This window comes from Hydra vulgaris, chromosome 05 (assembly GCF_038396675.1).
Source record: "Hydra vulgaris chromosome 05, alternate assembly HydraT2T_AEP".
NCBI lineage: Eukaryota > Metazoa > Cnidaria > Hydrozoa > Anthoathecata > Hydridae > Hydra > Hydra vulgaris.
In genome coordinates this window covers 25,009,801-25,022,446 of record NC_088924.1, presented here as the reverse complement: position 1 = coordinate 25,022,446, position 12,646 = coordinate 25,009,801, and the positions used below count along the sequence as shown (strand labels likewise).

At 27.9% G+C, this 12,646-nt stretch overlaps 1 protein-coding gene across 2 annotated transcripts in view; it reads right to left on the bottom strand.

Moving 5' to 3' along the window:
* Positions 1-925: 925 nt before the first annotated feature.
* LOC136071907 (bystin-like) overlaps positions 926-12,646 on the bottom strand; it is a 49,087-nt gene continuing 37,366 nt past the window's right edge. For both annotated transcript variants that reach the window (XM_065797707.1, XM_065797706.1), the window contains exons 10-13: positions 12,041-12,131; positions 11,902-11,967; positions 3,393-3,465; positions 926-1,076 (exon numbers count right to left, since the gene is read on the bottom strand). In XM_065797707.1, the coding sequence (XP_065653779.1) occupies positions 981-1,076; positions 3,393-3,465; positions 11,902-11,967; positions 12,041-12,131 (326 nt within the window). In that variant the 3' untranslated portion in view covers positions 926-980. The remainder of the gene's footprint in view (positions 1,077-3,392; positions 3,466-11,901; positions 11,968-12,040; positions 12,132-12,646) is intronic.

Here is a 12,646-nt window from a genome sequence, read left to right as displayed (position 1 = left end):
AATCAAAAAAACATAATATAATACAACAAATATTTGAACAAGTTCTTAATTTTATTAAAAACCGCTTTAAAAAAAGGGCTTTTTTTATTTTAAACAATTTTTTTTCCTACAAAAATAAATTAATGCTTAAAATTTAAATTAGTGTTACAAAATAGTTTGTAAACTAAATATTTTTTAAACCCAGCCCAGTTTCTGTTAAATTATTGAATTGGCAAAGGTTATCTGGATCACATTTTCTATTTGCAAGATTTTAACAGTATTTAACTGCATTAAAAATTGATACTGAAAAAAAATTCATAGAAATATTTTCAAAAAATATTTTCATTTAAAAATATGAGAACTATTTTTAGGTAACAATTTGTAAAACTTAAAATCTCAAACTTTTATTTATTTGTAATTTGAAATATTTGTTCAGAAAGTGGATAAATCATTTCCTACAAAGAAATGTTTTTAAATAACTTTATTTTTAAATTATCTTTGATTTTTTTTCAAGAGTTTTTCTACATTTCTGTGTTTTGGATACACAATGGTTGCAAGATAAAATTTGTTAAAATTTTATTGTTTAAGAGTTTAAGAGATTAGACCAGGAGAAGATTAGATTAGGTGAAGCATAGAAAGTATTAAAAGTAGGCAATAAGGCTAGGTCAAGATCAAAAAATCAATTTTACTTGTAGCATCAAGAATTGTGTCATTAAAGATAAATGCATCATTAAAGAAAAACTTAACGACACATTAAAGGTGTGTCATTAATTCTCCAGTCAATATCAAGCCTCTGGTGGTTAGTAACTTTAATATGCATTTATAATATATTTAATAGGCAATAAATATAAACAACAATTAATAAACTTAGCCTTACTTAAAACGGTTTAGGATACTTATTCTGATTAAAAGAGTCCTGCAAAAAACAAACACAACAACAACAATATAATTAATAAGTAACAATGGTTCAAATTCAGGGCACAAAATATACAAAAGTTTCTTCAGTCAAAGCTCATAGGTACTTGTACAGCTTCCGCTGGTATTTCTTTATCACGTGATTTTGATTGCATCAGTTCACGTCGAATTTCTGGTGTGATCTAGAATAGATCAAAAATATTTTCTGTTTTAATATTTATTATTCATTATCAAGTTAATTTAAATAAAATTTAGTAGGGTAGAGTGGGGCATATAGGGACACTTAAGAAACAAAAGCTAGTTGCAGATAAACTTATCGTAGTTAACACTGTTTTTTATAATTTCCTAAAATTTTTTATTGATACAAGAAAATGAAAAAACAAAAAAAAATTTCTAAAAATAAGTTATGACAACCAAAGTAACGAAACTCTAGACTAGCGAAACTTTTACATTTTGCGAATTATTCGTCAATTGTGAAGCTTTAAAAATGATGAAAAATAAAAGCTATCTATTGTCTAAATATGTTCAGACATTAAAGTCTCAAAAAAGTAACATACCCACAGAAACTACACACCCTTACACCCACACACCACAAAAAACATCCATACACCACAAAAAACATTCATACACCACAAAAAAGAAATAGCTAAAATAATGTGTATTTTTGTGTTTTATTACAAAATATCTCCGCTCTAGTCTAACCTATATATTATTAAATTGGTAACTACTACTAAATTTGAAATTAAACAAAAAATTTTATGGATCACATAAATCACACAAAAAATATCATGAAACTATTTGGCAACATTTTTGACAACCTGGCTTATTAGCAATATGCCAATGTAGAGCAAGCTTAAATACACCATATGTATCAGCAGCTATTCTAGTTTTAAGTTCTTTTTTACTCACAGCTAAAACTGCTTTTCATTCCATTTTGGATAATTTCTTACCATCATTATTTACATTAAACACTATTAATAATCAAAGTTAAGTTATAAAAGGTTATAAACAATTTCTTGGAATTTATTACTAATATTGCTTTTAAATAAGAAAAAGTAATATTTTAGATAAAAATAAAATCATCAATTTGTACGCTTTAATACTTTAATTTTTAACTTTTAATGCAATTTTTAATAGCGATAAAGTGCTGCAGATGTTACATAGCGAAAATCATAAAATGCGGTTGACAAAGTTGCAGGTTCAAAACTTCCGTAGAGAACTTTTTTATTCTTATTTTTTTTAAAAAAAGTTTTTAAAAGTTTTAACTATGATTGTTGTTTATTTATCATTTATTTTTAGAGGAGTGTACAAACATTGACTGAGGGTTTAAGTTTTGGCAGGCATTCTTTTAATTAAAAGAAAAGTATTTCAATTTTTATTTATATAGGGTTTATAATTATTATTTATTATTTATTTTTAGAGGAGTGAACAAACATTAACTGTTTGTACACTCTCAAAATACAACAATAAAGTACAATGAAATAAAAAGTCTTCATGAAAATATGATAATAAAATTACTGTAATAACAATGATTGTTATTACAGTAATTCTAATAGTCCTGGGGTAAAGTATAAGTGGCGATGACGTTTGTCTGACGGGATAAACTCGTTATAAGTGCTGATCCTCATGGAAAAGCCAGTAATAATAGATGCAACTCTGTGGAGATGTTTATTACTTTATCACTACACAAATTATATTTTACACATCAGCATTAATGTTTTTTTTCCATTCTGAGGCCTTACATTGTTGTATGCATATTTTTTATTTTTGTAATCAATTTTTTGTTTTATTAGTTATTGTTTGGTGATATATTTATTGTATATCTTCGTCCATATTAGTGCTTATAAAACAATTTATTATTGATGTTGGTACTGTTTAGGTGCTTGTCTGTCTTATTTATTTTTAAATATTCCTCTATTAATCTTCATTTTTGTCTTGACAACTGTCAAAATATGCTTTGTTAAAAAATGATTCTCCTTTATTCTAATGTACTTAATTTCTTCCCTCAGGCGTTCACTGCTCGTGTGTGAAAATTCGGGGAATTTTATGATAAATATAATATATTTATGACATATATATCATAAATATAATATATTTATGATATATATTTTTATGAAATAAAGACTTTATTTTATTCACAACATGATATTTTCATGACACTACACTTTAGTGAAATAGTGCAAATAGTAATTCATCAAACTTCTGATAAAAAATCAGCCTCCAGTCTTTCCACTTGATTGCGTGATTGCAAGGCTTGTTGTAAAGATAGCCTTGTATGTGTATAGATATGTGTATATGTATAAGCATGTTATATTTTAATCAGGAATTTTTATTATAAGTAATACAATATAACAATATTAAACAAATATATTATACAATATTTCCAAAAGTGCACCCTTTATTTTTAAACCTTTAATCTAAGATTGAAAAATTGAAAATACTATTTGAATTAACGGATATGAAGTAAAAAAAAAATGTTGTTAAACAAAAACAAATACTTTTTGATGGTTGTGTTTTTTACAAAGTTCTAATAAAGCTTCTTTTTGTTCACTGGCAATATCTTCTTTGTATCTAAAATACATATATACAAATTTCTTCTTAACATCATATCATATCATATTATGTCATAATATATATATATATATATATATATATATATATATATATATATATATATATATATATATATATATATATATACACACATAATATATATATATATATATATACATATATATATATATATACATAATATATATATATATATGCATATATATATATATATATATATATATATATATATATATATATATACATAATATATATATATATATACATAATATATATATATATACATAATATATATATATATACATAATATATATATATATATATATATATATATATATATATATATATATATATATATATATATATATATAACCCTCAGAAATATGGTCAGAATTTGGTATTGCTGACCTAAAAGTGTTAAAGGTCGGCAAAAAATTGCCGACCTCATTTCTATGTTTAATGGTAAGACCTTTGTATCAGATAGTTTTTGCCGACCTGATGGAGACCTCTAAAAGATTTTTCCTGATTCCGAGGGTTGTATATATGTATATGTATGTATATGTATATTAGGGTGACAAATAAAGTTATTGAAAAAAATTTTTTGTCAATAACTTTATTTGTCACCCACAAATAATAAAATATCGATAGCATTGTCAACTTAATTAGTAAAATAGAAAAGATGAATGATAAAATATGAAAAATGTGGGTTCGAGCAGCTTTGTAAAAATAAAATATTGGATTGAGCAACCCCTAAACCTTAACAAATTGTGTCAAAAATTTCCCAGTATAATTTTTTCATTAAATGGAACCAAAAAAAAAGTTGAAAGCATAAAAAAAAAATTTTTTTTATTTTTTTATTAGTTTATTGGTTTAGGGGTTGCTCAATCCAAAATTTTATTTTTACAAAGCTGCTCGAACCCACATTTTTCATATTTTATCATTTATCTTTTCTATTTTACTAATTAAGTTGACAATGCTATCGATATTTTATTATTTGTTAATCTAATGAATCATGCATAATACACATTGTTTTTTTTTAAAAATTAAAAAGTAAAAATAAATTAAGTTGGCTGGCATTTAAAACACCCATTGTAATATTTCATCATCCAGTTAAGTTACTGCATCAGTATTGCACTACTGCTAAAACTATTGCATTATCCTGTAAATACAAAATACATTTTTAAAACACATTATTAGAGAGATATTTTCAAAATTGATTTATTGTAAATGGAGACAAGAAGTCAAAATGAACTATGGTGTATTGGTCAAGCTACATCTGTGATCACAGGGCACAAGTTGCCATCTAAAAGACAAGTTTTAAAATCTTATTTTTTCTTCAAAAATAACAACAATGTAAAAGAAAGTGCAGGCCTTGTGACAGATCAGGTTCTAGACTTTTGGCAAAAAGCTAGAATTCCAACAAAACAACGTTATCATGTTATAACACATGTTGAAAAGCTTGTCGAGAAATACAGAAAGCCAAAAAAGAATAAAGGCAGAAAAACAGAAACTCAGCAAAGAAATGTGGAAATTTTTTCTCAAGAAATTGAAGAACTATTTGATATTGCTCATGAAGATGCTTTAAAATTAATGACAATAGAAGAAGACAAGACCTTTCTTACACTACAAAGAGAAGGAAGAAAAGGCTATATGAGTTCAGTTGATTGTGAATTATTCAAACAAGAACAGCGTATTTCATACAGAAAAAAAAGCAAATGAAGAAAGAGAAACAAAAGAGTTAAAAAGAAAAAAAGAAGGAACAGTCACAGACCTAGTTTTGACAGAATCAGACTCCTCTCAGGGTACAGATAAAGTAGATGACTTTATTCCATCATCAGCAAATAAACTGAAAAAGAGTGAAAAAACAGAAAAAAAGAAAGTGATTACTCCAGCATTTTGTTCAGCTCTTGATCATTTGAAAATTCCCAATCATTCTGGTTCCTTGGTTTTGTCTACAGTTTGTCGAGGGTTAGGTGCCAATATTGAACATTTATCTACATCATATGAATCTCTTTGAAGTGCACGTATTGAAAATCGTAAAGAAGTTGCAAAAAGAATTATTTTAGAGTTCAAACCACAGATTCCACTAACTGTACATTGGGATGGAAAATTGTTATCCGATTTGACACGCAGAAATGAAGTGGATCCACTGCCCATATTAGTGACAGGATATGATGTAGAAAAACTGTTGTCAGTCCCAAAACTGGATAGAGGCACTGGTGAACAAATGAGTTATGCAACAGAACAACCTTTAAAAGATTGGAACATTTCATATGACAGTATTATGGCGCTCTGTTTTGATACTAATTCAAGCAACACAGGTATACATTCAGGTGCTTGTACCTTGCTGGAAAAATTAATTGGAAAGTCTTTATTATACACAGCCTGTCGATACCATATTCATGAAGTGATTTTATCCCATGTTTACAAAACTTGTTTTGGAACATTTTCTGGTCCAGAGGTTAAGTTGTTTCAATGATTTCGTGATCAGTGGAGTAAACTTAATTCTAAATCATAGCTCTTAACTGATGCAGATCTCAAAGTATATGGCTCACTTATACCATCAGCTATAGAATTTGCTGTAATTGTGATGCAAGGATCAAAACAACCTCCTAACGATTACAATGAGTTTTTGCAACTAGCAATAATTTTTTTCAGGAAAAACTCCTCCAGGCCAAAAGGGAATAACTTTTCGTTCTCCTGGTGCTATGCACCAAGCACGATGGATGGCAAAAGCACTGTACTCTATTAAAATCTACTTGTTTCGACATCAATTTTATTTAACAAAAAATGAAGAGAAAAATCTTCTACGATTTTCGATTTTTTCAATATTGATTTACATGGAACATTGGTTTCGGGCTCCCATTTCTTCATCTGCTCCTCACAATGACCTGACACTGATTAGGAAATTGAATAAATTCAAAATATTTGACAAAGAAGTAGCTGAATCTGCCATAAAAGCCATTGCAGGACATTTATGGTATTTAACTGAAGACCTTGTGAGTCTCTCTTTTTTTAGTAATGATGTTGGTAACCAAACAAAAGAAAAAATGTTGATTGCGCCTAAAAAGCCAGCCAATAAAACCCAGATAAAAAGGGTTGAAGGTAAAGGATTAATGGATAAAATTGTAAGCATGAACTTAGATGACTTTGTAACAAATAGATCAAAATATCTATTTGAATTGCTTGGAATAAATTGGGCATTTATGAAGGAACATTGCCCAGACAAGTGGAGTACAATAACGGAATACCAGGATGCACATAAAATTGTTAATTCTATGAAAATTGTGAATGACACAGCTGAACGAGCAGTGAAACTGGTTTCAGATTACACAAAAATCTTGACAAAAGATGAAACTCAATTGCAATATATTTTACAAATTGTGGAAGAACATCGATGTCAAATTCCAGATATATATATATATAAAAACTCCAGATATATATATATATATATATATATATATATATATATATATATATATATATATATATATATATATATATATATATGTGTGTGTGTGTGTATTAATATATATATATGTATGTGTGTATATATATATATACATATATATATATATATATATACATATATATATATATATATATATATATATATATATATATATATATATATATATATATATATATATATATATATCAGGCAACCAAAAATGTTTGTGCGGTTTATCCTAATTGCCTATTTCTAAGAAATCTAAGAAAACTGGTTGTGGCCCTATTTCTTAATCATAATTGCCTATTTATAAGAAATCTAAGAAAACTGGTTGTGGTGGGGGGATGATTTTGCATATAAATTAAAGTTTGTTTTAAGAAGAATCAATCAGTGTGTTTCATAAGTTTTATTAGTGCGTTTTAAATTTAAAAGTCTTACTCCACGTATGGCTGTGTCAGATGCGATAACTCGCGCCAGTTTACTTTATGAGTTCAAAGTTGGAACCAAAGCTGCAGAAGCTTGTCACAAGATATGCGCTGCTTTTAGGGAAGGCACCATAGCAGAACAGACGGGTCAAAAATGGTTTAAAAAATTTTCTTTTGGAAATGAAGATGAACCAAGATCTGGAAGACCATCCATCGTAAACAACAAGGATATCAAGCTGGCAATCGAGCAGGACTCCATTCAAACATGTCAGGACCTTACCTTAAGATTTAATGTGAGTGATGAAACTATTTGTTTACATTTGCACCAATTTGGAAAACGTTGGAAGTTGAGCAAATCGGTACCTTATGAGTTGAGTGAAACAAACAAGCTACAGCGCTTAACCATTTGTTCTTCATTGCTTTCCCGCCACAATTTAGAATCTTTTTTTGACCAGATATTGATGTGGGAGGAAAAATGGATTATGTACTGCAACACAAAACGAACATATCATTGGCTAGCCAGTAACGATCCAGTACCAATGACTAAACCAAGGATTCACCAACAAAAGGTTTTACTGTGTGTATGGTGGACTACAGCAGGTATCGTTCACTATGAGTTGCTACCAAGTGGACAAACCATTACTGCTGAGATATACTCAGCCCAATTAGACAGAGTTTCGGTTGCTCTTCACCAAAAACAAACGGCTTTGGCAAACAGAAAAGGTGTTGTATTTCACCAGGACAATGCCAGACCGCACACCGCAAAAATCACGCGGGAAACTCTAGCACATTTACAAGAGAGATTTTACCTCACCCTCCGTATTCACCAGACCTTGCGCCAAGCAACTATCACCTGTTTTTGGCCCTGGATAATCATATGAGGAATCGACAGTTTTGAAATAGAGAAGATCTCAAAAATGAGTTAATTCAATTTTTTAGCTACCAAACTCAAGACTTTTATAAAAATGGAATATACCAGCTTGTTTCATGATGGGAGAAAGTTATTCTTGCTGAAGGAGACTATTTTTCAGAATAAACTTTATTAAAACTGTTTTTATGTGTATTTATTTATGGATCTGCATAACGCACGAACTTTTTTGGTTACCTGATATATATATATATATATATATATATATATATATATATATATATATATATATATATATATATATATATATATATATATATATATATATATATATATATATATATATATATATATATATATATATATATATATACAGTATTGTGAAAAAGTTAAGAACCACTAAATTAAAAAAAAATATATTTTTCAAATAAAGTTAATTAATTTTTATTCTAAAGATAATAAAATAGTCTTTTTTTTCAAACATATTAAATAGAACTCGAGAAAAAAGATTTTTTTTTTTGAAAATTAACTAATAGAACCTATAAAAATAAGGATTAAATATTGTGATAATTTTTTTAAATATTTTTTGTGTGAAAAAGTCAAGAACCACAAAGAATTTTTTGTGCTAAATGCGGCGGAAACGCCTTTTTTAAATTTATTTTTACCTTTTTTGTTTAAATATTCTATTAATGACCTGAGTCATTACCAAAAAAACCAATAAAAATATTAAAAAGTATTTAATTTCAAACAAAAAATTCATTTATTTTGAAAAAATGAGCAGAGAAGCTATTACTTATGAAGATCATGTAAGAGTGGTGCATTTTCACTAGGAAGGTAAAACCGCTTGTGAAACTGATAAAATAATAAAGCGATCACATAGTTTGGTGCTAACAACCATCATAAAATTCAAAGAGACGAAATCTTAAGTTGATCACCATTGTTCTGGAAGACCGTGTTTGAGAACACCCAATAATGATCGCCTTTTAATCAGGTTGGAAAAGAAAAATCGATCCATGCGGTTGCATGAATTAAGAAGGGAATAGAAGCTTTCAAATAGAGGTCAAGCATCGGCATCACTTGTTTGTAGGAAACTAATAGCTAACAATGTTATGGAAAAAAGCTGTTCTATATTGAGACTTACCAAACAACATATAAATAAGTGAAAAGAATTTTGCCTAAGTGTAAAAGAATGGCCTAAAGAAAAATGGAGGGCAGTAATGTTCAGTGATGAGATGAATATTGAGGTTGATAACCGAAAAAACCAAATTATGATTCGCAGGCAGCCTTCAGAAAAATATAATCTCGATTGTATCGTTTAAAGAACAAAACAAGGTAGCGGGTTGGTTGGAATATGGTGCTGCTTGACATATTATGGTCTCGGTATGTTTAAATTATTTGATGTTGACTCAACTCTATTTACTACATCGATATTTTAAATGACTGTTACCATCAATTGATGCACTTGAGCAAAGCGTTCCATTCATTTTTCAGCAAGACAATGCACCGTGTCACAGGGCTAAAATTGTTTCTGAATGGTTTGAAAGTAAAAATATTGAGCGACTAACTTGGCCACCAAATAGCCCAGATCTAAATTGCATTAAAAATCTTTGGAGTTGGCTTGATAAAGAGATAGCCAAGAAAGCACCAAGGAGCCTTGAGGAGTTGTGCAATATTTTACCAACAATACTTGGAAATGATCCCAAACATATTTTAGAGAATTTAATAGACTCAATGCCACATCGTATAAATGAGTGCTTAAAAATTCATGGTAGAATTAGGCGGTATTAAGTAAAAATTGCAGTTTTTTGTTCTGTGGTTCTTAACTTTTTCACAATTTTTTTTTAAATAAAAATTACCTATAAAACTTTAAATACATTTTTTTTATTTGTTTAAAAGTTTTTGTCATTATTTTTTATTTTTATTTTGTTTGTCTATTTTCTAAAATTTATTATAATTTTTTTACCAGAAAAATGTATTCAATAAAATAAAAATTAAAAAATAAACTATGATTTGTTTTTTGGTGGTTCTTAAATTTTTCACAACACCGGCTAAAAATGAGACTTTTTGCAAATCCGGCTGCGGATTTATATAAATATAATATTTAATGCATGGATATAAAGTCTTTCTAATATTTTGTGTAGCAACCTTTGGTTTTAATAAGTTCCGGCACTCAATCTGGCATACCACTAATCAACTTGCCAGATGTTTCCCAACCAGGGAAAATCTCCCTGGCCATGGGAGTACCTCTGTCATTTTTTGTTATCTAATGGTAGACCTTGAATGCAGTGTGGCATGGCACTGAGTTCTGCTAAAAAATACAGATGCTGTACTAGAACTAGTCACATATTTGGGGCTTCAAATAGGCAATGAGCAATTTAATGTACTTTTCTGCATTCATTGTCTCTTGTACAATGTGTAGACAACTTGTCTATTGAATGGGTATTGTACCCCCACCATAATCTTCAAGGGGAATTTTACCATCCAATGGAGGCAATCCTCCCTGAATTTGTCTTTTGGTATTCTACTTACAGTCTGAACTCTGTCATCTAATACTTGGATAGTAGACTTATCTTAAAAGATGACTTTTTTTTGAGAGGGCTTTTTTTTATTGTTAGAGGGTTTTTAAAGGTTTATATTAATATATTGTGAATAGTCAAATAGGAACAAAGTTTTCCTATCAAAGTGCATGTTTTCAAACCTTTACCAGATTAAGTGTAAATAAACTGATGATTTAAACAATTTTTGAGTTTGTAAAAAAAAAAAAAACTTTGAAAAATGAAAGCAAGTTTAAGAGGTTGTCTTGAAAGTTAAAAAAAGTACCTTCGTACCTAAAATTAAAGTACCTACGCAAGTTGCTAATATTTTAGTTGTAAAGTCCTTAGAGTGAAACTTCTAAGATCAATTGTAAAAAATAAGTAATGTCAGTAAAATTAACTTAAAAACACTTAAGAAGATTAAATCCAATGTCATTAACAAAAAATTCTCAATGTTCATTTAAAGAAATCAATACTCTGCAAAAACTGGTCAAATGAATTTAGCATCTACATTCCACTAATGCATGGAAGAATTTCTTGAAAATGCCAAAACTAGATTTAAAGGTGGAAAGCCTATTTAAAACATTTAATGCAGCTAGATATAAATTTGGGAATAAAGATAATATACTAGGAAAATAAAGATAGTATACAAGGAAAATAAATACATTATTATAAATTAAATTAAAATAAATACATTATTATAAATACAGTATTAAAATATACTTAGAAAAGTTAAACAAATATATTTGTTTATAACTGGTGTTTTATGATGGAAATAAACAAATTTCAAGAAAACTGAGTTCTAGTTGTATTTTGCTTAATACTAAAAAATAAATCTTGTTTTTTAAAACCAAAAAAAAACACACACACAAATACATACAATTAGTAAAATATAAAAATATGCAATTAACATCAATGATAACGCACAACATTCAGAGAATAAAGAACTTCTAACAACTCATAGTGTTTTCAAATTCTAATTGAACCCTGTCATAAAAGTCATAGTTGAACCATTTTCTTCGTTCCTTGGAGGTTCCAGCTTTTTAAATTTGAACCTTGTAAATGTAAGCTTTTTATTTTTATTTTGTGACTATTAACACAAACCTTGTAAATAAATTTTAAAATAAATTTTTAAATGATTACTTATGTAAAACTAACCTTTGAACAAATGTTAGAAAAGATTGATACCAAAGTACAGGAAGCTCTCTGTTGTCAGATTGAAACCTTAAAAAAAGATTCAAGAAATATAATAACAAAAACAAAATACTTTGCAAATGCATTTTTTTTTTAAAACTACCTGAGATAGTGATACACCATAGCATCAATCACACGATAAGGAAGAGCATACTTTTTATCAAGTAATATTCGAAGAAATATACTATTTGCTCCTTAAAAAAAAAAAATCAAACAAATGTAACTATTATAAACTTGAATTTAAAACTTAAAAAAAATTTAATTTAAATTCAGAGTTGAATTAACAAGTAATTATTAACATCAAATTAACAAGTAATTATTAACATCAGCAACTATAGTACTTTGATTTTTATATTTTGGTATATATTAATTTGGGTCCAAAATCTAATTTTTTTAAATATAGTTGTTCCTTATAAAATACTAATATTTACTGATATTTAGACTTTAATGCAAACGCTCAAATAAAGAATTTTGCAATAAAAAATGTCCTTCATACTTCCTGCCCAAAACCAAACCCTCAGCTCCTACAGATGATTACTTTAATGTAAGTAATGTTTTTACTGTAAAATATTGGAGCAAAAATTTTGATGATTCTGGTTCTGATTTATCTAGCAATACTCCATTTTCCATTTTAAAACCAAAAAACTCATTCTGCAAGCTTAAGTACCACTTTCTTACTTTATCTAGATTCCCAAGTAGTAGTGAATGA